We start from the raw sequence: 27,273 nt of genomic DNA, 5'->3' as shown, positions 1-27,273 counted from the left end.
TTTCGGTGGGCAGGCTTTCTTGGGCTGGGTGTTGCCCGTTTGCGCTCATTAACCGGGTCCCACCATTAAGCGAGCCGAGCTCCCCTTTTACTCTGCATTTCGCTCATTTCCCAACAGTGATACCTCAACGATGGCGGTGCAAGGCTGCACAAAATGCATCAAGTACATGCTCTTTTTCTTCAATTTCATTTTTTGGGTGAGTCGCTTCTTCTTACGCGTTTAAATAATCTGGCTTTTATGCGTGGTAATTTCACCAACCGCGCGTGGAGTCGTTTTCCGCGCGCTGTTTATGTTTACATGTAAACAAATGCAAAATACATTTTGTTGCATTGGCTTTAGAAAATTGTAATGTTGAGGTGTGAAGTTAAGCTAACGAAAAAAAACAGCAGAACTTTACTTGGAAAGTCTACCTAACTTTCGCCTGCTGTTGCTGTACGCACTTCATTGTTATATCATTGATATAACTGTTATCATCATAGGCATGGAATGTCTCAGTATTTAGCCATAACTGACACAATATGCATGTTATGATGATCTATTAGCATCAGTGTACCCAAGGGACCCCCAGTCGGACGCTGCCCCGTCTTCATATTAGGCTATAAGGGCTAAAATAAGACAAACCCCGTGCGCGTTTGAGTTTTCTACCCTTTTTAAAACGACCATAAAGCAGTTAGACATATTTAAACTATAACGCTGTCATCATAAGTCATTCTTTATTTGTACCGGCGTTGAAACCAATACCAAACAAATGAGGCTGCTTTACTTTATTGGTTTTTTTTAATAAATAAAAATGTGGGATTTTCTTTAGTTCTTTCGCTGCGATTTTAGTGTATGAAATGTCAGGACAGGGCTGTGGTGTTTATGGCTGGAAAAAAAACTGGAAAATGGTCTGGAAAACATTTATCACTATTTTCCTAGGCTGCAGAAAACAAAGAAAAGACTTCCTAGTAGAGTCTGGCCGTAAAATGTGCGTGAAGTTTCATATAGGAACCAATGTGATAATATGTGGGTATTAAAAACTGGATGTTTATTCACAGAAAACGCGCGTAGACTAGGAGTTGATCTGAGAAGCTTCCTCGGGTAAAACAAGACGAAAGCTTTCTGGTTTTAAGTATTAATCATTTTAACAATTACATTTAGCAATAAATAACCTTTATTTCAAATCGTGTCTTATTAAATCTGCATGATATAACTGTATACGTAACTGAGCACATTAAAGCCTTTATTATTATATTACTCTCCAACTACGTTTGTGGTTATTTTTTCAGTATTCGGTTGCATAATTAGTAAGATGTATGTAGTGATACGGCCAACCTATATAGCTTAGATTCTCTGCCCAGACGTGTGTAAGACATACCAATGCTATTTTAACATTTCTAGTTCTTGGTTATTCAGAGCAGGTTTACTACGTGTGCAAAAAAAAAAAAAACAATACGCAATGCTAGCATGCCAGTGGTTAATTTCGCCCGGGTTGTTATAGTGCTCCAGTGCGCATCTGGTTTCCATTAAGTGGCGTTCATCTTGTCTTGTGACTAACCGTGTTTTGTTTAAAAAAAAAAAATATATATATATATATATATATATATATATATATATATACATATATTTATATGTAAATATATACACACACACACACACACCAACAGGCTTAGCCAATTTCCAAGGAATTTAAAATGCTTACTTCTTGATTACACCTACGGTGAATGCATCACCCAAGAGGAAACTTTTCTTTCCAGAATTCAAAGGAAAAGGGGAATTTGAGTGGGGTGAAAAGATGAAAAATATCGAGTCACAGGACAACGAAACGCATATAGCCCCCTGCACCCACCCCTCCTGTCTTCCCCGACTGCCTTATGAAAGAGTGAGCAGGTTTATTGAGGTCTTGAATGTGATTTTCAAAATCCTGCTGTAAAAATGTACCAAAGTAAAACATTCCCTGGATACAATACTCAAAAGAGATACTGGAGGTTAAAGGATGCCTTGATATGCAGTGCTGCTTATCTCTGTGAGATACTCCAATGTCGGGTGGTCTTTCCAAAGGCGTGAGTGTGTTTTTATGGCTGGTCTGTGTTGTAATAGATTATGTTGGACTGGCCATGCCCATAGGCAGCTGCATGCTGAGATGAGGGGTATCGCCCCCTACAGGGCAGGCATTGCACACTGCTTTCCTGCTAACTGGGCACACGGCCTCTGGATGGCGCTTCAGCGCAGGGTCTCTGCGCTTTTGCTGCGTTTCTGTGGTTTTCACTGGCGCCGTAGACAGAGTTCCCTGTAACTGCCTTATCCATTACCTCAAGTAACCAAATATTTTTAGCTTTCCAGTCGACGCTCTGAAGGGCATGATAGCTGGGAACACTGGGAACTGGTTCATTATAAACAGTTTCACATCTGCATGGGGACTGTTTAGATTCGGTTGGGTTTGCTCTTTGATCGGCTGCAGAGCTGTAGTTGAATGCATCACTAACCAGGACCTGCATTTGCTCCTGAAGACCAGAGGCAGTGTATATCGCTACTCAAACCGCACATTTGTGTGGGGCCCCTGAGGCTTGGGGCCCCACCTGTTGACTACAAACAGGCACTACATTGATTTAACATATGAACACGTTCCTTATTTGCGAAGTTCTGAAGTAGCATGCTCTGCTAACCAGTTAGCTACTGTAGCTATGATCTTCGGAGTCTGCTCACTAATTATTTAGTTTTTAAAATATCTGAGGGGGCCCCAAAAACAGCAAACCTGCCCCTGCACATGGATGTATGGTTAGACTTTCTGGTCTCCGTTGCCTAGACCTTTCAGGTTGCCTGGATGTTTTAATGATTACTGGTTTCTTGTCTGCTCTGGCCATTTACTTCATTTTGTCCTCAAGCTCTCAGCTGTGTGTATTTTGCAAACACCTGACCTGCATCTGAGAACAGTGATTGGTTCCTCATGAGAGACTTCATTGATCAATGTGTGGAGAAGATTATGCTCTAGGGCCCTGAACATCATGTTCACTAGTGGACAGAAGCCCATAAATCTCGGAAAAGGGAAGCAGGTCATCGGAAATCTACTTTCTTCATCATCTCTTTCATTCATGCTGATTCAAATAATTTGGGCTCTTCTGTGAATGGGATTGGGAAATGGAGTTTAGGTATATAGACCTGTAATCCCAACCTGCCCAGATAATTTTTTTAAATGATCAGCAATTTTTTGATTTGTATGTTCCCAGCCTGAAATGAAATTTTAGGTTAGTCTCCCCTAGATCATTTCAGAGTTCCAAGGCAAGTTTATACAGCACAATTCAGATGTAAGGCAATTCAAAGTGCTTTACAAAGGCAATAGGGTCATATGAAAAATAGAACACAATACAATCACATTTAAAAGACAATAAAAACAAAAACCTAAAAGCCAAAACAAACAAATGAATATTTATCTACAAAGGAGTTACACTGTAGTTGCAATTGCCGAGTCGCAATGGAAGCCGCGCTTGATGAGAAAACGTTAACTCCTGCTGAGGATCAGGAACCTCTGTGCCCCATTAAAAGAAAGGCAGTGAAGTTGCTATGATCATGCTGTTTGCATCTCCTTACTCACCTAGCAGCCCAATCTGCTCATTCTTGTAGATAATGACTCTGCTATATCATACCAGAACGTTCAAACTGTAGTAAGTCCAGGAAGTCCTTCATTACTCTGAGTTACTGTAGGACCACCTCCCATTGCGTCTTCATTATAGGGGCTGCAGTGCCACTGGGTTTCAGGAACAGAGACTGTTCATAGCGTTTTCTGGGGGAAACCTTTTGTGCTCTTAGGGACAATTTAAACATGTTTTAGAACCACTGCTGGAGCACAGAAGCTTTAAGGACTTTGGGTCTGATTCCTTCCTCCTTGCCCATGGATACCCATCCTATCTGTCATCTAATTTGAGTTGGGAGCATCTGAGATCTTTAACGCATGTCTCCAGCAAAACTTCTCTTACATTCTGAGTGAGCCTGGAGACATTGAGCCTGAATGGGCAATGTTCCGTGCCTCTGTTGCTGAGCCAGCTGTGTGGCGCCCTGGCTATAAGGTTGTTGGTGCCTGTCATGGTGGCAATCCCCGATCCCGGTGTTGGACACCAGCAGTAAAGGGAGACTGAAGATGGAGGCCTTAGGGGCTTGGTTAGTTTGTGGGACTCTGGAGGTGGCTGACAGGTACCGGAGTTGGCAGTTGCGGAAGCAAACACTCAGTTGTAGGAGTTCAGTAAGGCCATGGAATATAACTTTTGGTCGGCTTCGAAGACGTTCTGACAAACCATCAAGCTACTCAGGAGGGGGAGTAGATCTTTACTCATGCTGCTCACAGCAGGGATGGAGTGTTGTTGACCTCAACAGGGAAAATAGTTGGACGGTGGAAGGAGCACTTCCTGGCCTCCTGAATCTCGCTGACACGCCTTCCTGGGAGGAAGTTGAGTTGGTGGACATTGGAGGAGGACCTCCTCCGTGACTAGGGCTGAGGTCATTGAGATACTGGAAAAACTCCAGAGTGGTAAGGCTCTGAGGGTGGATGAGAATCACATGGACCACAGTGTTGCCAGGTCATATCCCAGAAAATTATGTGTTGAGTGAGGTACCCAATCTGAAATTAACCCATAAATAGCATTTTGGTGAGAAGTATAGAACATTTAAATATAGTTAGAAATATCATGAAACAAGCTTAATGTTAAGCAAAAGTACAGGTAGTTTGAGTGTGTGAGTTTTAGTGGGCACCCATATAGTGAGTTTACTAAAACAATAACTGTGTATTAAAGAATAAGACCCCCACTCTCTCTGCCTGGAGTGCAAGCAGGGTGATTTGGAGGAAGCAGTGCTTGTTGGCTTTGGCCTTGATGTCCTTCAGCCTCCCTCCACCCGCCCTGCCTTGGATTTGCCTTTTGAACTTGGACATTTCGAGATGTTTATAAAGGTGTCAGACGCAGCCAAGCCAGCTCTTTGTTTACATGCCAGAGTGGCTGCGTGTCATTTTTCACTCTACAGAGCAAAAATAGGTAAAGTCCGAAGACATGAAGCTTGCTAATATTTCGGTGTCAGAGTCCTGTGAATTTATACGCAGTTTTAAAACACGGCTATTCTGCTTGAGATGAGTTTGGTGACTGTGTGGATTGGGGGAGAGGGAGACCCAATTCATGAGGGAAAGTCAGGTGGCTGTCTGTAGCTCTGCCCCTCCCATTCCTGGTCTTGGTAAAACGTGGTTGATTCCCCCTTCTTTCCACCCCTCCCCCATATAAGCTGAAGTTCACACACCATCTGCAAGACCCATATCTCTGGTTTGGATGTATTTTTCCCTCTTATTTGACATATCTTCTTCCTGGGTTTGGTCAATCCCAGACCAGCCCCCTTCCTTTTTCCCTATAAATCCTCCTCTGTCCCCCCTTGCCCTGCTCCCGGGGCACCTGGTTCTATTTAGTGTTCTGTTCCAGTGGCGTCCCACCCTAATAAGCTGGATCCCTAAGACACGCTGCAGGTGCCTTAAAGTGTTCCTGCTGCCAGAGGAAGTATGGTAGATTTTTCTTTGGCTGATTGCGCTGTGAGCTAGCAACTCCTGCATGTTCTCCACCGTGCAGGTTGCGGGTTAAAGCACACGTGCTTCCTCTGAACCCCATGTGACTGAGTTAGCCAATCAGCTGCTTGGACAGCTACCGGCCTTACCCTCAGCTATTTATAACCACTTGTTGCGAATTGATTGTCACGTCAGAGAAGGATGTGCTGCCTGTTTGGGGCGGGGCCTGTTGTGAGCAAGCTGATTGTTGCCATACGGAAAATGTTTTTGTGGTATATAGCACATTTAAACGTAGTCATCATAAAACAATCGTAATGTTAAGCAAAAGTATAGCTAGCAAAATGTGTGAGAGTTCCAGTGGACACCTGCATAGTGAGCTTACTAAACTGTCTATTAAAGAATAACCTTAAAACCAGAATAAGGCAAAGCAGATTCACCATGTACTTTGAGGATTGTACTATGTAACCTCTGCTTACATTTTATTATGCTTGTAAAGAACTTTATGTTGCTTTGGACAGAACGCCTGCTGAATAAATGTAGAGTAAATGTAAGGTCAGGTGTGGCTGCTGGTTGGTACGGACTTCACATAAAGCAGTGAAACCTGCCCCATTCGGGACCTGTGAGAACGGGGCAGGGTGGGGGCTAGGGTGAAAACGCAGACGGGTATAGGCAGAGGACACACAGTGACATACACACACCACTGCACTCTGTGGCACCCCCAGACAGTGGCCTCCCCCAGCAGCCTCCTGTGCTGCTGTCTCCTTGGCGTCGGTCGCCGTGGTAACCTCCCTTCCAGCCTGCTCTGATACTAAGAAAACTGGTTGCTCAGTAACCAGACAAATACAGTCACAGCCAAAGGGTGAGGTTTTGAAACATCTGTTCAGCAGCAGCAGGGCAGACTGGCCCCACCTCCCAAAAAGGCACCCCCCCCCCCCCCCCACAACCCGTGACAGCCGATCTTGTCCCGGTATATTAGAGTTTCTATACTGTACCCTCTATATACCCTCTGTGTGACTCTCTCTGCCAGTGCTGCTCTTAAAACATGGATCACTGGGTCTTCGGGGGCCTCTGAGGTGACTGGGTTTTTCAGTAGCATGTGGTCTCATGCCGGAACAACATGTGTTCGCATAACAGAAGCACCGGCTTTGGGACTGCAGCATCAACCGCTGCATGTAGGGTGTGTTTATGATGGGATGTTGCTGCCAGAGATTGGTAAAAGAAAGAGGAATGCAATGGTGATCCTTGGAAAGTAGAGGCGCGACGTGTCGACCGGCTGAGACGTCACACGCGGACTTGGATCCGACTCTCTGTGAAGCCAGATGATGAAACTGCACATTTCACTGTTAGTCACGCGAGCCTGACAGATGCTGAAAACCAAATATATGAAAAAAGAATATTATGGGGGGGGTGAAGATTTTTCCGTCTTATTCAAATGTATTTTGCTCTAACCATGAGTCTGTGAAAAACAGCCTATTATTTCTCTCTAGACAGTTACATTTTTATCTTGGCAGATATTTTTATCTAAAGCAATATACCTTTTTAACAGGTAACATCATAGTCAGGGGATCTCTTGCCCAAGGGCCCAATGGCAACATCACACTGCCAACCAAAGGATTTGAACCAGTGACCTTCCTATCTTAGACACAGCATTCTAACCCACCGCCAGACAAACGTGTGATTCCCAAACCGAGTGAGAAAGGCACAGAAATCCAGGCTCGCAGACAGGATCGAATCTCCTGATAGTACCAGATACAAAACAATGTATCCCACTGAGAAAGTACCATGCAGACTGATTTGCTGTTTACAGATGATGAACAGATTATTAAGGAAAGCCCTTTAAAGGCAATGGCAGTAATAAGTTAGGCCCGGTGGTTAAAAAATGCATTACACTGGCTGACTGTATTGATTATATTATGTATCTTTGTTATAGAGGCTAAATAAAATGTTAAGTCAATCTGGAAACCTGTCCTGTGTACAGTGCTCACAGAAAGTTTTAGGATGCTTTCAGTAAAAATATTGCAAATTGATGTTTTTTTTTTTTTTAATAAAAATCTTTACTTGGTTCATTTACAAAAAATATATGTCACATTAGAAACAAACGGAAGTCTTAGAACATGAGAACATAAGAAATTTACAAACGAGAGGAGGCCCATCAAGCTCGTTTGGAGAGAACTTAACTAATAGCTCAGTAAAATATTAATTTCAAGAACTAATAAATTGAAATCCAAATTGCTGTTCTAAGTTAAAAAGTTAATTGACCAGCAGTCTTATTGGGTGTTTTTTTAATTAGTAACACCTTTACAATAACATAAAACACCAAACATTTGTGATTAGTATCTCTTTGGGAGGCAAGGACTACAATTGCAATTAATAGCAACAAGTTAAGAACAGAACTGAATGGAGTCAGTCTTAAAATTATGACATTTAATAACAAGAAAATGTCTGTGTATTAGATATGTGCAGATGCATTAAACACTGCTTGTCAATTGACTTTTGTTATGAAATCAGTAAATTTGCAACATTATTACTGAATTAAGCAAGTGCCCCAAGACTTTCAGTGAGCACTGTACAGTAGGTGTCAGTGTACTGAATGTAATACAGGTGCAGCATTAATCATATGAAATGTTTTTAAACGACTTAAATCTTGTTTCATTCCATACTGATACAGGACAGCAGCAGGAAACTACAGGGCAGTAAACTGTGTGTTTTACATATAGCTATAAAAATCCAGTATATTTTACTGGAATAAACTGTGACCCTGTACTGGTTAGACCACTGTGTCTGTGATCAGAAGCCCAACTGGGCCTCTGAGCGAGGTCGTTAAGCCCCCGGAAAATGCTGATTCAGTTGATTCAGTCTGCACTCGGGGACCCAAGGAGAGTAAGGTGGGGTATGTGAATATGTACCTCTACTTATACAAATGACAAATAAAGCCCTCATGCCATTTAATCATCTGAATAAGCAGTTGGAATGTGAATCGGACTGAAACACGGTGGCACCGTGTGACGTTATCACTGACATTTCTCCTATATTAATTTCCCAAGAAACCAGTTGTACCATGACTAATATTGCTAAATGAAAATGAGCAGAGACTCATCACCTTGTGCTGAGGCTAAGTTAATTAAGTGATGGGAATAATTACGGATTTCTGCAAAGCTTGTTTTACATGCATGCCTTTCTTCTGCCATGTGGAACACGGTGATGTAAATACGTAAATTCTCACGGATGGTAACGGCCCAGAATTTCCTACTGAGTAATAAAATTATGCGTAACTTTGTTTAGTGTTGTGTATGTAGGTATAAAATGTATGAGCAGGTAAGCTACAGAGCCTGAAACAAGGTGGGAGTCTTCCTCGACTCTCAGCCTTCCTCCTCGTTGTCAGACTTCCTGTCCTTCAGTGGCCCCTGTGCCTGGATCCTCAACACGAGAGGAAACATCTGTGTTTGTGGCCCAGCTGGTTGGGACTGTGTGCCTGCTGCTGCCAGAGGGATGTCGCTCTTGGTTTCTTGAGCACGGTCTTGGTTGCTTCAGGGACGCTGACTGTGCCTACACTGTGACTGCCTAAGCTGACTGTCACCTGTACGTGTGTCTCAGGGAGAGCGTGACGGGGTCAGAGCAAAGACCGTGTCCCCATGGCAACGAAGGCAGTGTCGTAATTCACAAGGACCGCGCTATACGTCGCTCACAAGTCTAAGACCCATATCTAGATTCGGTTTAATTTTTCCCGCCTTCTTTTACGGGTCTCCTTACAGATTTAGACAGCCCCCACTTTCCAGACAGCTTGGCGGTGGATGTTGCTCCTGCAGATCATGCCTTGCTGTGCAGTAACAGCCGAGTAAAAGCCAAAGGTTACTTCTCACCGGGGGCCCGAATGTTTACATTACTCACTGCCTGACGCCACTCTGGTTTGCTGCCTAACGCACGTCCATTTCATCGTGATCTCTGGTAGGGATCGCTGTTGTGGCTAATAATCAGCTTTCCTTTGAGGTTTTTTTCCCCAAGAAGGGAAGTCTGCTTTGATTTCAGACACCCAAACCCTGCTTTAGACCATTTTGTTTTTCAAGGGAACCATTTTGAAATTTGTTTCTAAACGTACAATGGCAGCAGACCTCTTCAGAAACTCGTTCCTTGAGAAATATATATGACGGATGAAAATCCATTTGGAGAATCCTGAATCGTGAAAATATAAGTTATATGCAATTTTAGGGAACCTAAACTGACTCAAGAGCACATGTCATATGGAAATTAGTGGTTGGATAAGGTCCAGAGCTTTTAGAAATCCCCCCTTTCCGGATAAATTAAATTGAATAGAGTGAATATTTACAGGGGAGACACTACATTTGAGAAACTGTGCACAGATAATGGGCTTTGCCTTAAAATAGACTCAATAAAAACATCATGTGTCATATTCATGGAAAGTCCAAACGTGTAGACTGATATTCCTTTGTTGTTGAGTGTTTCGGCTGGGGCTGTTTTTATGGGCCAGTCTTTACTGCTGCTTTGGTCACATGACCAGACAGTTGGCTTCAGATGGTGATGTGACGTAGCCCCGTGGTGTAGCCCATGGCATGTGGATACTCGGCCACTAACTCTTTTATACATTCTTCTCTATCTTTCTGGAAGCTGGCGGGTGGCCTCATCCTGGGCGTGGCGCTCTGGCTTCGACATGACAACCAGACCAGCAAACTCCTGATGCTGCAGCTCGGAGACCAGCAGGCGCCCAGCACCTTCTACATAAGTAAACAACCGCTTCCGGCCTTATCGCCATGACAACACCTTTCTGTAAACTATCGACGTCATCTCCAACCTAACTTTTTGACTTTTTTTATACAGTGGTACCTCAGTTCTCGAACTCATTAGAACTCAAATTTCTTAAAAGTCGAACCAACCAGTTCGAAAAAAAATGACCTAGAACTTGATCTGAATCTCAGAAGTCGAACCGTGATAAGATAAGATAACTTGTGCACACGGGGAAATGAGTCAAGCGGCACGTCTCTCAGCGGAAACAAAGGGTAACGCTTCAGTCTCCGCCTCGCATTCGCTGTGATAGCATCGTTTGTTGATACAGCATTTTTTATTGAAAATACTGTATCAGGTAATACACTGTACTTTATATCATTTTGGTAGCCATTGCTCACCGAAATGTTACGCAATTTGCGATTTGCGAACAAATTAACAAATTCAGATTAATAATAAAAATAAACAATGGACCGCATGGCATAGTCTAGTGTTGGCGCAGTGTTGGGGTATGGCTTTGGGTTGTCACGATCTACCGAGCCGGGACCGGGGAAGCAGGGACAGGACTCAAGCAATCGGGAAACACGGGGTTTAATTGAGAACAGGCAGAACAACACAATGACGTTACAATGACCGGACTGGGGAAACAAACTGAAACGCGGACTAAATACAGAGGACTAATGACAACAACCAGAAACAGCTGATCAGACGGGGATTCCACACGAGGTTAATGAGGGAACGTGGCACACATGGAAGGAGCGGACGATCGGGGCAGGGGTACATTCTTTATCGTTTTGGAAACCATTAAGGAAAAATGCTCTTCTTGTTTTATCCTGTTCATTTTGTGTTTAAATGCTAAGAAAAACGATTGCCTGAAACTATTACTCAGCTCTTAAAGAGACTGAAAGGCTGTGCAGGCAATCGCCGCCTGAGGACTTTTATGTGTCTGTTTACAGCCTGGAAAGTTGTCTGGTAAGTAAATAAGTAAGGAAGGGGGATGTGTGACCCCCCCGATGACCAGGGGTTTGTGGGGGGGGGGGGGACTACATCCGGATCATGTGACCCACCTTCCTGGGGTCACATCGGCAGACTGCTCACAGCTACAGGGAAGGCAGTTGCCTTTTTAACCCTTTCCTTTCAGTATACAAAGACAGTGCTTGTGGTCTAGTCCCCATGGACACCTCCTAGCCCGTTCAGGGTATTTTCTCCCGTTTCTCTGAAGAGACACCTTAACGTCCAGTTGTTTACCAAAGCTTTACATTCTTTATTTTATTGGTGTTCTTTTGGCATCTCTCCCAGTTATCCCTGTGCTCCCAAACCCGGCATAGTAAACGGCCCATGTGCATTGGTTATGGGAACCTACATCCCAGATGCACCGGGGCGGAGGGAAGCTCACCAGCCTGGCCTGATACCAGCTGGCTGCTGCCTCCTCCCTCTACCACAAGCTGACAGCCCAGAACATCTGAGAAGGTCCCAGAACTCCTCGACCGCAGACTGCAGGGTTCTTGGGTCACAGAGCTCTGCACTGCAGATGCGTCTTTGCAGTGTTCAAATTTACACATGAGTAGTGAGGGCTTCAAAGAATCATATGCACTGTATATAGGTACATTAGGAGTTTTATTCCAGCATTCACCAAAGGGTGAATTTTATTGGGCTCCTTTGAATAGACGGGCCTCCATGAGATGAAGACAGAGAGAGTAGCGATGCGTCTGAGATGCTGGCAGGATGTAAACAGTCAGAATGCATCTACAGATGGGCGGAGGGTGAGAAAGAATGGGGGCGTTTGGACAGTGAAAGGCTGCCTGCATCTTCAGCTATGAGCGTCTGGTGGGGGGAGGGGGGTGGTCCAGGGCGGAGGGTGCTGCTGATAGGTCATCACACCCTTCTGCTCCAGACTACAGGACAGCTCTGGTTTGTTTAAAATTATACTCATTCAGTGCAGTAAAATAATCACACTGGCATGTTACAGTGATGGCATTTTCAGCAAGAATGCTTTAAAATTTGTGCAAAGAGTAGAAAATCACTTAATAGACTTCACAGTCTAACCAATGATCATAAAAATTATACGATTTTTCATAATTTTTTCCATTTGTTGGGCTTGGACATCTGATTTTATGGGTTCGTAAGAATGAGCCATATACTGTATGTGTATATTACACTCAGTTATCAATACATAACTTTTTGACATTTATAAAGTACTGTGGAAAAATCTTAGGCAAAGCAAATGAAAGCTATGTATTTGTGTAGTAAATGTATATTTGCTCAGAACAAAAAACAGAATTTAACTTTATAACACATGCAAATTAACAAGAAAAATGATCAAGAATTTCCTCTGTTCTCCAAAAAGTTACTGATATCTAGTTGAAGGATCAGATAATCACCCCCCAAACTTCTCCTCAGGGACAACTCAGCCATTCTGTGTATCTGTCAAATTTCACCACCAGCTCACGTAATTAATTAAATTAATTAATTAATTTAGTTTAAAAAGTAAATGAGATGCTGATTACTGATATGGGTATGCTAATGGTTGAGCCAAAAAATGCACGTGTGTTTTGGATGGTAGCTGCAATTTTAGCAGAAGATTTGAAATGATTCGAAAAGCTGACACACTTTGACAGGCAAAATATCATAGTTTCACACCAACATGAAGATCATTAAACATCGTTTTCTTTGACTGCCTAAGACAGGGGTCTAACACTCCAGTCCTCAAGGGCTGCAGCCCTGTGTAGTTTAGTTCTTTCTCTTTTCCACCACAAATGATTCAGCTGAAGAGCTGTGTGGTAATTAGCATAAGGAGTTGAATCAGGTGTGTTAAATAAGGGTGAACCAAAAACCGTGTAGGGCTCCGGCTCCCCAGGACTGGAGTTTGAGACCTCTGGCCTAAGACGTTGGAACAGTAGTATATATATATATACATGTACGTGTAACGTATTATATATGTATCTTATAGTGTGTGTATTTGTGTGTATATGAGGCAAAGTATCACACATCAGTCAGTCTAGCAGCAGTCATTATTCATGGGGTGGGGGGGTGGGGGGGTGGCTGGGTGAGGTAGGGAGTCATCAGTAGTTTCCTTCCTACTCTCCCCCCCAGTACAGACAATTGGTCTCTGTTATCAGTGTCCATCTCGTGTGCCATCAGTGTGCCAGAAAGACCACACACCTACACTCCCTAAATAGTCCCGTAACCCTAGCCAATGGGGGGGAGGGGGGCTGCAGGTTGTTTGTGAAAGAGAGGAAATGTCTGTTATTGACCCTCAGCTGCCCCCCTCCCCCCCAGCTACTGTAGTGTGACAAAAGGCCGGAATGGGAATGAATGCAGCTTCTCAGGAAATGCCAGGAGGCCAACGCAGTTTCAGGCTGGGGGGACTGAGGCCTCTGCAGTCTATCTAAGCAGCAGAACAATGACAGAGTCATGTCAGTGTCATTCCTGTGCCCCCCACCCCCTATGGGGGGGCTGACGCAGCTCAGCGGGGTCCCAGGCCCCTGTGTCTTGGGGTTTGAAACAGTGGTCATACCCCAGTGGGTCCTGCGAGTGACCACGGAGGTCAGTGCTGCGGGTGACCACGGAGGTCAGTGCTGCGGGTGACCACGGAGGTCAGTGCTGCGAGTGACCACGGGTGACCACGGAGGTCAGTGCTGTCCCTTACAGTTGCAGGTCCCATAAAGCCTCGCACCCCGTAAAATCACACCATAAAAAAAATAACGGGGCTTAGGGAAGACATAGTTGGGCCAGAGCAACTATGTCTATTCCGAAACATTCCTAGTCAAGCAAGCTTTTAGAGATCTCAGAGATCATCAAGATAGATTAAATCATTTTAAGGGGTACCTGAGTGATTCTGCATAGTACTGTTGCAAATTTGATGTGCCGTAGTCACACACAGACTGTGGTACGGCGCTCCTACACAGGGCTGAGATACCTGGCTAGCTGCACCGTTATAACCAACAACATAGCAGACAACCTGCAAATCTGCCATCTGCGTTGCTGTGTGACCTGTAAACCATGCCCACTGTTTTGGTTACATCTACTAGTGTTTGTTTCCATGCTTAGTTACCACAGTTTTTGCTTGAAGTCCATTATTATTAAAGGAAAATATTCCATGGCACTCTGTAAAAATGATTCATTGAATCATTGAAACAGAATGTCCCTGTGGATGGAAATGAAATGAATGCATTGGCTTCTATTTTCCATCTCTGACATGTAATTAAAAAATTCGCTGGCATACAGTAATACAGTAGTTTCCTTTTCTTGTCATAGCACCCTGTAGACGTTTCCTGCTTCCGGCTTGCAGCCTCTGTTTTTAGCAGCTCTTGTACAGCCCCTCTGTGTCTCCCTCGCCTTCCTAACAACAGGCCGTATGCAGTATAAGCAGGAATGCAAGTATGTTGCCGTTCATCCTCCAAGCTGGTCTGCAGGAAAATAAGGTGATGTCAGATTACTTAAATATTTTAAAGAAACAATGGCCCACTTCCCTGACCAGGATAAGTGGTTAGAAGATGTATGGATGTATGGATGGATGGATGGATGGATGGATGGATGGATGGATGCAAATATTATGTAGCCTGTTCTGCAGCCTGTGTCTAGGCCCCCATCACCTTCTGCTCTGGGTCACAGTACCTCAACAACATAACAAGAAGACCATTTCCTTGTGTTCACTAAAATTATATATCCAGCATAAAATGGAGCAAATGTCAATGGGATAAATGGAACAGATGCTACTTAGCCAACTAACATAAGATCCACTTCTAAAGACACTAAACTCCTGATAGTTACTGCAAAAGAGTTTTCTAGCACTGAAGTACCACTAAGGAATGCAACAATCTTTTTTTTTTTACACACTACACGGGTCTGTAAAAGAGCAGCTGAATGACAGTTTGCTTTTGTGTGAAGAAGCTGCTGCTTCAGAGACACACAGCCTTACAGCAGCAGTAAAATGTGACAATGCGATTGTACCCCTACAATCACTGGAAAACAAGGATCACTGCAACTGAAGAGCAGATATATTTTTGGAAATTTGACAGTAGTTCTTCATTGGGTTACATGAGTGAGTTTTTGTCTCCAATACTGTGACATATGATGTGGGAGCCTGACATTAAGTCATTGGCAGTCTCATCTCAAAACGACGAGAAATGAGTTTTGGAAATTTTCTCTTCAATTGTCTATTAACATCATCACTCAGAAGACAAACTCTGTCCATTATGTCCCTCTGGGAACTTGGAACTTGGGGTGGACCCCGAGCCCCCCCCTCCTCCCCACAGGGGACACCCCGATGAGGTGTGCATGACCCCGAGACCAGCATTTGTTTGGTTTGATAACCATGTGACGTTAGAGGTCACTTGCAGCGAGTGTACATGTCAGCGTGAGCAAGATATTCAATGCCACAGCAAACTTTCAGGATGCTGGGAAACGTACTGGGCTGGTATTTTTTAAAGTAAACACCCAGGCGTATCAAATATAGACTCTGTGGCCCGTTATAGCTGAGGTTACTCATCACGCATCTGCCTCACGCCCTGGCTAAGTAGAGGCAGCAGACGGCAGCCCTTCATTACTTTCTGTTTCAAGTGGTTTTCGTGAGTGTGCCACCCAGCTAAAATGGACTTTTTTAGGTTTTAAAATGAATCTGCTCCTGCCAGATTGAAGCCAAAGGGCGGCACTTTCCATAAATACCAGTAAACCTCAGTCTTACCATGGGAACGTAGGTCAGCAGATGCTACGCAGGACCAAACGTTTGCTGCTGCCGCTGAAGGTGGCAGGAACTTGTTTATGCTCGATAGAAAGTAGAAAGAGTGAGAGTGAAGGACAGCATACAGAAGAAGCAGAGAAGGCCAGTGAAATCAGGGAAGATTCAGTCAGGTGACAAACCTGACATTGATGAGAGCTAATGCGTAAGAAACAGGAGGCAATACAAATATATAAAGAAATAATCCCCATTCAATAAGGGGGGGAGCTTCAACTGGTTCTTTTAGTGAGCATTCAGCAAGTGAGCATTCAGTGTTCCTTTACTGAACATTCAGTGAGCCTTTAGTGAGTATTCAGTGAGCATTTAGTGAGTATTCAGTGAGCCTTTAGTGAGTATTCAGTGTGTTTAGTGAGTATTCAGTGAGCCTTTAGTGAGTATTCAGTCAGCATTTAGTGAGTATTCAGTGAGCCTTTAGTAAGTATTCAGTGAGTGTTTAGTGAGTATTCAGTGAGCCTTTAGTGAGTATTCAGTGAGCCTTTAGTGAGTATTCAGTGAGCCTTTAGTAAGTATTCAGTGAGTGTTTAGTGAGTATTCAGTGAGCCTTTAGTGAGTATTCAGTGAGTGTTTAGTGAGTATTCAGTGAGCCTTTAGTGAGTATTCAGTGAGTGTTTAGTGAGTATTCAGTGAGCCTTTAGTGAGTATTCAGTGAGCCTTTAGCGTTACACTCGTCCCCTCTATTTACTGGCCTCACCCGACACCTGTTTTTCCTATCTGTCACTCGTGTGCCCTCCTGCGTGTGAGTGTTCAGTGAGCGTTCACCAAGTGTTCAGTGAGCCTTTAGTGAGCACTCAGTGAGCGTTTAGCGTTATACTCATCCCCTCTATTTATTGCCCTTGCCGGTTGGCTGTTTTTCCTATCTGTCACTCGTGTGCCCTCCTGCGTGTGAGTATTCAGTGACCCCTGTGGAGCTTTTCTTAGGCCTTCGAGGAGGTAGAGTACAAGCTGAGGCCAGGTTGTTGTTTGAAAAATCAAAATGGAACCCCCCCCCCCCCACACACACACACACAGCCTGCATCATGCTGGCCCTCTTCAGCCCTCTTCTTGTGCATTCCGGGACGGGAGCCGGAGCTGCAGCCTCATCTGTTTATGTTTAGCATCTGCAGGATGAGCCTGGCCTTCGGTCACCATGGTGATGGCTTTAGATTCGGTGGGGAAGCAATCTGCCTCAGTCCCTGGAAGTGGCCCATTTTTGCGTTCCTACGCAGACACTCCTATTTGGTTTGGAGGGCGCCCCCTGCAGGCCCTGACCCCTGACTCCAGGAGATGGTGGCCTAGGGCTGGGGCAGGGGGCTGGGGATGGTCATCTGACACACTGATCCCCCCCTCCCTCCGTTTGCGTGCCCTTCCCATCTTATGCTTGTTTCCTCCTGAAGGCCAAAGACATGTGGTTTGGTTAGCTGGTGTCTCCAAATTGTGTGTAGCCCACGTGTGTGTAGGTTATGTATATATTACATTGTATGGCCCAAATGGCCCCACAATGTGATAAAAAAAATGTTATTTTGACCGCCTGGGGATCACCTTTTCAGGCCCCACAAGGTGAAACTCATTTCGATAAAACTTTATGACTGCAATCAAAAAACTAAACATGCCAATAGTCCTGTATTTTGTTTGGTTACTTATGTTTAAGGTTAGGGCTGGGTAGGGGTTAAGGTTGTCACTGTTAGGTTTAGGGTTTTGCCCATAGAAATGAATGGACGGTGTGTGTGTGTCTGTGTGTGTGTGTGTGTGTGTGTCTGTGTGGGTGGGTGGGTGTAGGCGTGGGCCCATGCCCTGCGATGGACTGGCATCCCATCCAAGCTATACCCCATCCTCATAAAGAAGATGGATGGATGGATGGATGGATGGACGGTTCTTTTTTGACAGGAATCTGAGTTCAAAGCTGTTTCCTGATGCCAGACCTGACTGGCTTGTGGATCATCTCACCCACAGGGTGCTGTGACTGTGAACATGATGTTGTTGGTTCAAATCCCAGGATCAGCAGAATGATTTCACCAATGGCTTCTTATCGCCAGTTATTCCAGTGACTAGCTGACCCTACATTCTTCAAAATTAATGTCTCTTTAGATAAAAACCTTAACTAGTTTAATGTCGTGTTTAGTGGGGTGTTAGTCTGTTGTGTAGCTCACCTTGCCGGTGTTTTAAGCCCCCACTCGCTCTCATTCTTACCTATTACTGTTAAGAGCTGTGGATATTTATGGGCTTCTGTCCGTGTAGCTGGAGGCAGAGTGTATATACAGTAGTGTGTGGAACACAGAAGAACCATTGTGTAGATAAAGATGGGGTCTCCTGGCAGCAGAGGTGAGAGAAATAATGAATTAGCAAGAGGAATACCAGGGGGTCAAGGGATATATGAAGAAAGCCTGGAGGAGGCACCAGACTGCTTGGAGGGGCAGCAATTTCCGTAGTTTTGAATTCATACATATGTTAGCAAGATGACTCTTTTTTTCATCGCCATCTAGTGGCAAGTAGTGAACATTGCATCAATGCTATTTTATCCATTTCCTAGACGTGATTTTTTTCTCTCTCTCTCATCGCCATCTAGTGGCAGATGCTGATTATTGCATAAAATTCTATTTTACCCTTCCAGTAAAAAAATAAGTCTCTTTTGACTACAAAATCTTGAAGGTTGTGGGATTTTAATGGGAGTGGGGAGCTGGATCATGTGACCCTGTTTCTCAGACGACCCTTTCATTTACAGGCATCTACATCCTGATCTCTGTGGGTGCTGTCATGATGTTCGTGGGCTTCCTCGGTTGTTACGGTGCCATTCAGGAATCGCAGTGCCTTCTGGGAACGGTGAGGCATGTACTGTACTGTTGACATAGCTCAAGTTCAGTTTTGCCTGAGCCAGACCATAACTGATTAGAAGTATTATTACTGTTTATTATTATTATTATTATTATTATTATTACTGTTTGATTATAAGTATTATTAACATATAATTATTAGCATTGGTAACACTTAAGGCTATGCTTTTAGTCATTTATAAACACATTGATTACAAATAATAATGCATTCACAAAGCATTATAAATATGGCTATAACTAGATAGCACTATAGATACCTTTATAACGCATTATAATGGTCGGTATAAGCATTAACGATGCTTTGTACTGCATTATAAAGGTATCTATAGTGCATTATGGATGAGAGGTTCATGGAGCTTTCATAATGCATAATAAATATGGATATAATGTGTTATGCCTTTTTATAAATATTTGTAGCCATGTTTATAATGCGTCACCAATGCATTGCAATGCATTATGAATGTTAATTCATAGCATTCAGCTTGTACTCTAGCTCCTAGAAGTCCTTACTAAAATAACTAAAAATATGGCCTTGAGTAAAGAGTCATCGAAGCTTTTGTGCCGTAATGAGCCCCTTGTATGCTATACCTTTGATGTAGCTCAGATTCAGTCTCTCCTGAGCGTTTGTCCCTCGTCCTCCCTGTCCCCTGTCTCTGTCCCATGTCGTCACCATCCCCTCTCGCTCTTTCAGTTCTTCACCTGTTTAGTGATCCTGTTTGCATGTGAGGTGGCCGCCGGGATCTGGGGCTACATGAATCGTGAGACGGTGAGCAACAGAGAGCTCGTCACCTTTTTCGAGAAGGTCACAGTAGGTCATGTGACAGACAGTCAGCTGATGCACGGTCTCTCCTCCCTACTGTCCCGCTCAGATCGCCAAGGAGCTCATCACCTTCTATGACACCGCTTACGACCAAAACATCATGAGCAACAATAAGAACCAGGCTGCCTCCACTGTGTTGAAAGTCTTCCATGAGACGGTAGGTCACTGGTCACTGGTCACTGATCACACACGAGGCAGTGAAAGGTCTCCAAGTAAACTGGCAGCTGAAATGCAGTGCAGCACAGACTCAGGAAAAAGATGGCCGGTTCTTACTTGCCCATGCAATTGGCAAAGTAATAAGAAGAATACTTTTATTCTAATAATAATAATAATAATAATACATTTTGTTTATATCTATGAAGTTTTTATTTGAAATAATAACAAATAATCATGATATATTCCATCATAATAGTTAATCATGAACAATGCACTGGTTCTGCTGATTTGTGTATTTTCAAAAAAATAAAAAGGTAAAATCTTGAAAGTCTATTATATCTTTCATAGGACATGAAAATAATCATTAAAAATGGCCACTGCCAACATTGCAAGGTTGCATTTGCGTCCCTCCCCCCAGAAAATAATCACCAAACAGACCTGATATAACAGATTGCATAGATTTTAGAGAGATTCATAGCCCGTGTTGCTTAACTTGCTTTTTAATAGCTTTAATAGCTTTTTAATTTTTACAGTGGTCAATATGTAATGTCTAGTCAAAATGGCAGATTAAACTTTTATTGTATGTACAGTATCCCCTAAACCCATCTGCAGGAGTCCCCATAGCTTGGCTGGACATTACATCCTGCCCGCTGTTGCTGCAGATGTTTGGGCGATCAGTCCAGTGATCCTCCCTAACACCTCTCTTTCAGCTGGAATGCTGTGGGAAGGGGGATCTGAAAAACCTCTTCACTCAGTTGGCCCCGGACCTTTGCCCTCTCACCACCCCTGGCAAGCTGGAGCTCACAAAGGTCAGTGAGCATCTGCTCTGGGTTTTTACTGCTTGTTCCCTCCCTTGAGTCAGAGATCTGTTAATAGCAGAAAGAAGAAATATGTGATGTCTGGCAGGAAGTGTGAGTTCATACCCAGGAAACCCTGCTGGCATAGTAAATGGGTAAAACAGCAGGGTGATATAGCTGTACTGATAAAATGAATGAATGACTGAAGTTTTTCCCTCCCTTTTCAAAATCAGAAAGCTTCTGCCTTGTCTATTATATCTGAGAAACTTGTCTTTGCATCCAGAATTGCCATAGCCAAGTGAAGGAACTCTTCGATGAAAAGCTGTACTTAGTTGGTATCGCCGCCCTGGTGGTAGCCGTCATTATGGCAAGTATCCATGCACGGGGCTATGGGCCAGGGTGTGGTGCCCTAAATGGTGTCATGCATGGCATATGACCTGCTAGCCAGGCCTGGATTTATTACTTGAGACTGATGTCTAACCATCTAACTTTTAATCTCTAGATCTTCGAGATGATCCTCAGCATGGTGCTGTGCTGTGCCATTCGCAACAACCCTGGGTACTAAACCGCTGTGGGAGGGGCCTTGAGCTCATGACCACCCGATGCACCAGCCAATAGCAAAATATCTGTTTGGTTTTGTATTTCCTGTCACTTTTAAATGCAGTTACTTCAGAAAAAAATAATGTATTTTTTAAAGTTACACCAACAGTGTTGGGTAGTCACAGCTAAAATGTCTGTACTGTATCCAGTTAAAATCACACAAATGCACACCTTTTATTACTTTTGTACTTCCTTGCATTATCTGATACATGTTACTTCGTAAGTGCCAAGGGTCACATGACTTTGCTGAGCTTCCCATGATCTGCTGTATAAACTGTATATATTTGCAGTATTTTATCAGTGACAAAAGTGGATGCTTTGTCATTTTTTCCAGAACTTCTTTGGTATATCTTGTTTGAGTTGAGACGGTTCAGTGAGCAGTGGCGTGTTATCTAAATCCAGTGCTGCATCCCAGGTTCAGGAGCTGAGGGCTCCAATTTCCATACAAAAAAAAAAAATCCCCATCACTGTATGTACTACACTTCCCAGCAATCTCAGGGCTATGGTAAACCCCTCCCCTTTTACAGGTGCATCCACCAATGAAGTGATTCCCATCCACCACCACCAAGGAAGCCACTCCCACCTCCACCCTAACATACTTAAACCACCAATTAAGCCACTTACACACACCTCCACCCTGGCAGAGTCACGCCCACCAGTAAGGCCACTCCCACCGACACCCTAACAAAGCTGCCGTCCACTACGGACAGAATTCGCCTTCATGCATAAACAAAGACCGATGTAACCTACACATTGTGGGTTCTTGCCGTACACAGACTGTATATCATATATTGTTCAGCCTAGGCAAATAACAAGAATTTTTAATTTCTTTTTTTTAATGGTGCTGGGCCGTTCTCTCCTGTTCCTGCGTGAAACTTTTCCTTCCACAAAAACACTAATTTGGTAGCTGTCCTGGTGTGTCTCCTTCACCATGTGCTTGGCATGAGCCATGCCATGGAAAGGCCTGAGCTGACGAGGCAGGTGGAGACATGCATCTGCCCTCTAGAGCAAGGTTCCTCAACCCAGTCCTCGGGGACCACCAGACGATCCACGTTTTTGCTCTCTCCCACTTGGCAGGGAATTGGGAGAGAGCAAAAACGTGGACCGTCTGGTGGTCCCTGAGGACCGGGTTGAGAAACCCTGCTCTAGAGCACACTATTGCTGCTCATTAGCACACGGCAGCACCAGCAGAAACCCTGGATATGAATTCACACCACTAGGGGGAGCCTTTGCCAAACATTGCATGTTGATCACGACATATCTGCAGTGTACCTTTGTATGGGTTGTAATGTACAAATTTATTCCCATCCTCAAACGTGCCATTTGTAATCCTGTGTGTAATTCGGCTGTAACAGCCTACTGCCAACATGTCCTGTCAACACATTCACATATTTACGGTGTCTTTCTAACCTGTACAGCTATCTCTATATATACTGTAATTGTACCAATTAATATGTAAAGGACATGCTAGCTTTTTTGTTAATTTCTGGTACTTTGTTAAAGCAGAATGTGTGGATGGGATCTGAATCAGGCTGAGCACAGGAGGCTTGAAGATGCTCAGTAAATGATTGGTCAGTGGTTGTTTTCAGCTTGTTGAAACAGTTGTTTTAAGATAAGAAAGGTTGAGAACATTGTTATTATTATTATTATTTTATTATTATTATTATTATTATTATTATTACCTTTTTCAGTTCTAATTCTTTTTAAATAATTTGTGTTTTTTTTTTCAGAACAGGTATAAACACGTTCGCTATCCTTTTAAAGAAGTTATATATGTTCGTCCTTTCTAGGATTTATTGGGTCAACAAAAAAAAAAAAGTGTAGAGAATTGGGAACTGTTAACGCTTCCCAGTAATCCAGCAGGAGAGGAGATTCAGAAAGTTAATCTGGTTTGCAGCGGCGCCATCACCAGTGAAAGGCCTGTTATTTACATTCCATCTCCGAATGTGTGACACGTTCCCAGGATGTCCGCTCTCCTGTGCTATTCGGCGCTTTCCCCTCGTTGCTGAAATTCCTGACGCGGTTTAACTCTATCTCTCCTGTACTGCGTGCTTAATGACCCCAGGGCTGATGTACCTGCTCCTGTGCTGTACACTGTGTTACTGTGCTCTGTGCCTCGCCCCGCATTAAAGGCCCTCGTGCCCCCAGTCTCGTGTCATGTGTCCCTCCGACCCTCATCGCCACTTCCTGTCCCACCCAGACAGCAGCACCTGGACCAGCTGGCAGTTTGCTTCTCACACATCTTAGTGACTCACCCCCCCTCACGTCAGCTCCCACCCCCTGTGTGACACCTATACAGTCTAACATGCCCCCCCCCCCATATGCCGCTGCCTGATCCCGCTGCACGCGTATCACTGCAGATCCCAACAAGCAAAGAGCTTCCTCTATATTCCTTCTACCAGGGGTCAGCAACATGGTCACCAACATGGTGCCCGCTGGCACCAGGATGCCCCCAAGGACCACATGAGTCGCCCGCGGACCAGTTCTAAAAATAGCACAACTCACCAGTGAGCAGCATCTAAAATTTAATTTTATCCTGTTGCTATTCTTCTTTAATTACATTTGCATTTATATAGATTTGAAAATGACAATATCTATTTAAAACATGTTTATTATATATGAAGTTTAGGATCTAAACTTAAACTGGTAGCCCTTCGTATGGCTCAGTACCCATGAAGTAGCTCTCAGTTTCAAAAAGGTTGGTGACCCCTGCCTTATACAATATTTGTTCTCTAATAAACATGGTCAGATCCGTGATGTCATTCCTCATTTCTCTGATGCTCTGAAGGTGCCAGCAGGACATATGGGGCTAAGGGATTGTACTCATTACCACAGAATTTTGTGGTTTGGGGGACTGTATTTGTGAACCTCTGACACGGTACTTGTTGGGGACTGAAGTCTGTAAACTATTCCGGTGTCTGCAACTGTAATAGATATGCATGACGAGGACACCGATTTTGGTGAATCTCCAATGGTATGTTGTGGGCAGCATGACGGCTGCAGTATGGACTTCCAGGGTTTGACTTCTGTCACGACCCCAGTGTGTGGAGGTCACCTGTTCTCCCCGAGTTCACATGGGTTTACTTTGATAGTCCAGGAATGCTATATAGGCAAATTGCTTTAGTATGTGTATCTTCCCAATGAAGAAAGTTCTGGCCTTGTTCCCTGTGCTTCCTGGAACAGGGTCTATGGACCAACTCCAGGTCTTGTCACAACCTGCATTAGATTAGGCAGTTCTAGAGAAGTGATCCAATACCGGACCCTTTATTGCTCTCCTCAGCAGACATTGAAAATTACTGCAGGCTCACACAACGCAAAACATTAACTAAAATGAACCTTTAGCAAAAAAAAAAAAATGGTTTGTTACTTTCACCTTGGTGATAAGGGTATACAGTACTCTTTTCAAATAACCACAATTACTCACCAATGTCCCCTGATGATACGACAATGCTTGCTGCAAGTTGCATTCTTTTGCAGGTTTGACGGCAGGTAGCGATGATTCACTCTGGATTGAGCGACTAAACCAGGGATACAGGTTTCCCTGCGGGTGGAGCCTTGTGACTGGAGGCTGAGGCACCGTCAGGCCCCTCTGCAGGACATACTCACCTCCAGGCTTGGGACTGACGGTGCCTCCCATCCCCAAGGGTGCAACCTGTCTACTCATGTCAAAGGAGTAAGTGCAACTCCCAGCCACCCAGCTCACAAAACCGGTTCTCAGGAACTCCCAGAGAAGCTCTCCTGGCCTGTGTTCATGTGCTGCGAAGAAATATCTTGTTAAAAGGTTAACACTGTTTAAGAGTCAAGAGTCCATCCCAAGGACACACCCCTAAAATGGGGTTAAAGGCGCAAACTATTATTTCTTGGCTCGTCAGGGATAATCACCCAGGTTACAGTCTGAACTTTCGAAGGTCGCAAATGCAGTTTTGGGCAGAGTGTGCCTCTGCAGGTTAGGATGCTACGAACAGGAGGTAACTGGTTCAAATCCCAAGGTCAGCAGAGTGATTTCCCCATTGGGCCCCTGAGCGAGGCCCTTAAGCCCCAACTGCCCCAGGCACAAGCTGACCCAAAAAAAAAAAATTTCACTTAGAAATGTAGACGATCTGATAGTCGGTCCACCCTAAATTTGAATCGCTTGACTTCTCAGGTTGAAATGGGTGGTGCCAGGCTGGGTGTGGCACTCAGCCAAGAAAACAAGTGTGTTTTGTTGTCTGCTGGTAGTCCGGCCGACTGTGTAGCATCAAAGGCACTAAGAGTGAGGACCCAAAGACTGAAGGAATGAGGGTCGCAGGAGGGACTGTGCTATTATTTTGGAAGAGGTACTGAATTTACTGGTGTAAATCTGTAAAGTATGCTGGATCGTTTGGTTCAATGAATCCCCACCCCCACCGTTATGAAACCATATACCTGATTCAGAGAACATTGCACAGCTTATTCATTCCGCACATGCTATTCTGATCCAGCATCATGAAACCGCTGCATTATATAGTGACAGTACACTGCAGGCTGGGTCTATGATTTTGCACCATGCCAGACCTATTCTGTGTAAGATTGGGAGTTGGGATATTGATACAGTAGTGCCAGAAAAGGGAGTGTGATGTGAGTATTATGGACCCAGGTCATGGTGGGAGTATTTTGGAGCTAGGTCAAGGATTGTGGTGGGAGTGTTATGGAGCCAGTTCAAGGAGCGTGGTGGGAGTATTTTTCAGTCACGTCACAGTGCATGGTGGGAGTATCATGACGCCAGGTCAGGGAGTGTGGTGGGAGTATTATGGAGCTAGGTCGGGTAGTGCGGTGGGAGTATTTTGGTGCAAGGTCAGGGAGTGTGGTGGGAGTATTTTGAAACCAGGTCAGGGAGCATGGTGGGAATATTAGGGAGCCAGGTCAGGGAGTGTGCTGGGAACGTTATGGGGCCAGGTCAAGGGAGTGTGATAGGACAATTTTGGAGCCTGGTTAGGGAGCGTGGTAAGAGTATTTTGGAGTCAGGTCACAGCACGTGGTGGGAGTATTATGAAGCCAGGTCAAGGAATGTAGTGTATTTTGGAGCCAGATAAGGGAGTGTGGTGGCAAGTGACAAATATCCATGTCAGTCGAGGGACAGTCACCTCTGTAACTCAAAGGTGTGTGTGTACATTATCCTCTGAAGTCCTGAGTCAACCAGAATGAATTCCATAGCACGTCCTGAAGAGAACACATGGCTGAGTGCGATAAACAGGTGCAGCGTGAAAATTTATTGGTACGAGTGCATGTGCGACAGCATGTGTGTGGCATGTGCAGCGGTATATGTACCTTTTCCCTGTACGTGTGCACGTGGGTGACAGTTTGCATGGATCCCCAACACAAAACTGACACAACCACCAACAGCACCTTTAGACGGGTCCATTTGGGAGAGAAAAACCTGATTAAGACATTACATTAAATTGTTCATGATACCAAGATGACAGTACATACACTTCTCTAAGTATTAAGATGATGTTTCCAAGCTGTAACCTTATTTATTTGCACAGCATGTAAGGGTTACATCCAGATTACATTCCAGGCACCACGCATGGGCTCCCAAACCCATTCACACGAAAATGTAGCTGCCGTATCAGTTACATGTCAGCTTGTACCATGATGGGGGGGGCAGGTACACAGATTACACACCCACTTTGGGCGCAGCAGAATCAGGGGAAAGACTGAGAGACATTAAGAATGTTGGTTTACTTTCTGGAATAGAATCTGCTCTGGCAGATAAAAGAATATAGGTGTGTAGAATTCCTGGGATTTTTTTTCCTTAAAACCATCATTATGGAGCCAGAAGAGGGAGGGTGATGGGGCCATTATGATTCTGTCAATCATCAATCATCCTAAGAAGAGTGAAGGTGCAAAGAGTGAAGCATGACAGCAGCTTTGCAGCTTCCAGGACACACTGACAGCATTCACAGGACTGAGCATTCACAGGACTCAGCATTCACAGGACTGACAGCATTCACAGGACTGACAGCATTCACAGGACTGACAGCATTCACAGGACTGACAGTATTCACAGGAAACTCCCGCGTTTTCTGACAACTCGGTTTCCTGCAGGAACAAACTGCAACATGTGCCGATGCGCTGGCTGGCGA

The 27,273-nt window shown here is 44.3% G+C and overlaps 1 protein-coding gene across 1 annotated transcript; it reads left to right on the top strand.

The window, feature by feature from the left end:
* Positions 1–23,316, top strand: LOC111835436 (CD81 antigen-like). Its single transcript, XM_023795750.2, has 8 exons — positions 1–196; positions 10,136–10,250; positions 18,688–18,785; positions 19,488–19,562; positions 19,666–19,773; positions 20,483–20,581; positions 20,853–20,936; positions 21,072–23,316. The coding sequence occupies exons 1-8, from the start codon at positions 131–133 to the stop codon at positions 21,132–21,134; spliced, it is 708 nt and encodes a 235-aa protein (XP_023651518.1). The 5' UTR covers positions 1–130; the 3' UTR covers positions 21,135–23,316.
* The last annotated feature ends 3,957 nt before the right edge of the window (positions 23,317–27,273 follow it).

This window comes from Paramormyrops kingsleyae, chromosome 13 (assembly GCF_048594095.1).
Source record: "Paramormyrops kingsleyae isolate MSU_618 chromosome 13, PKINGS_0.4, whole genome shotgun sequence".
NCBI classification, from domain to species: Eukaryota; Metazoa; Chordata; class Actinopteri; order Osteoglossiformes; family Mormyridae; genus Paramormyrops; species Paramormyrops kingsleyae.
The sequence above is the reverse complement of the archived record's forward strand: the minus strand, read 5'-3'. Positions and strand labels throughout refer to the sequence as shown.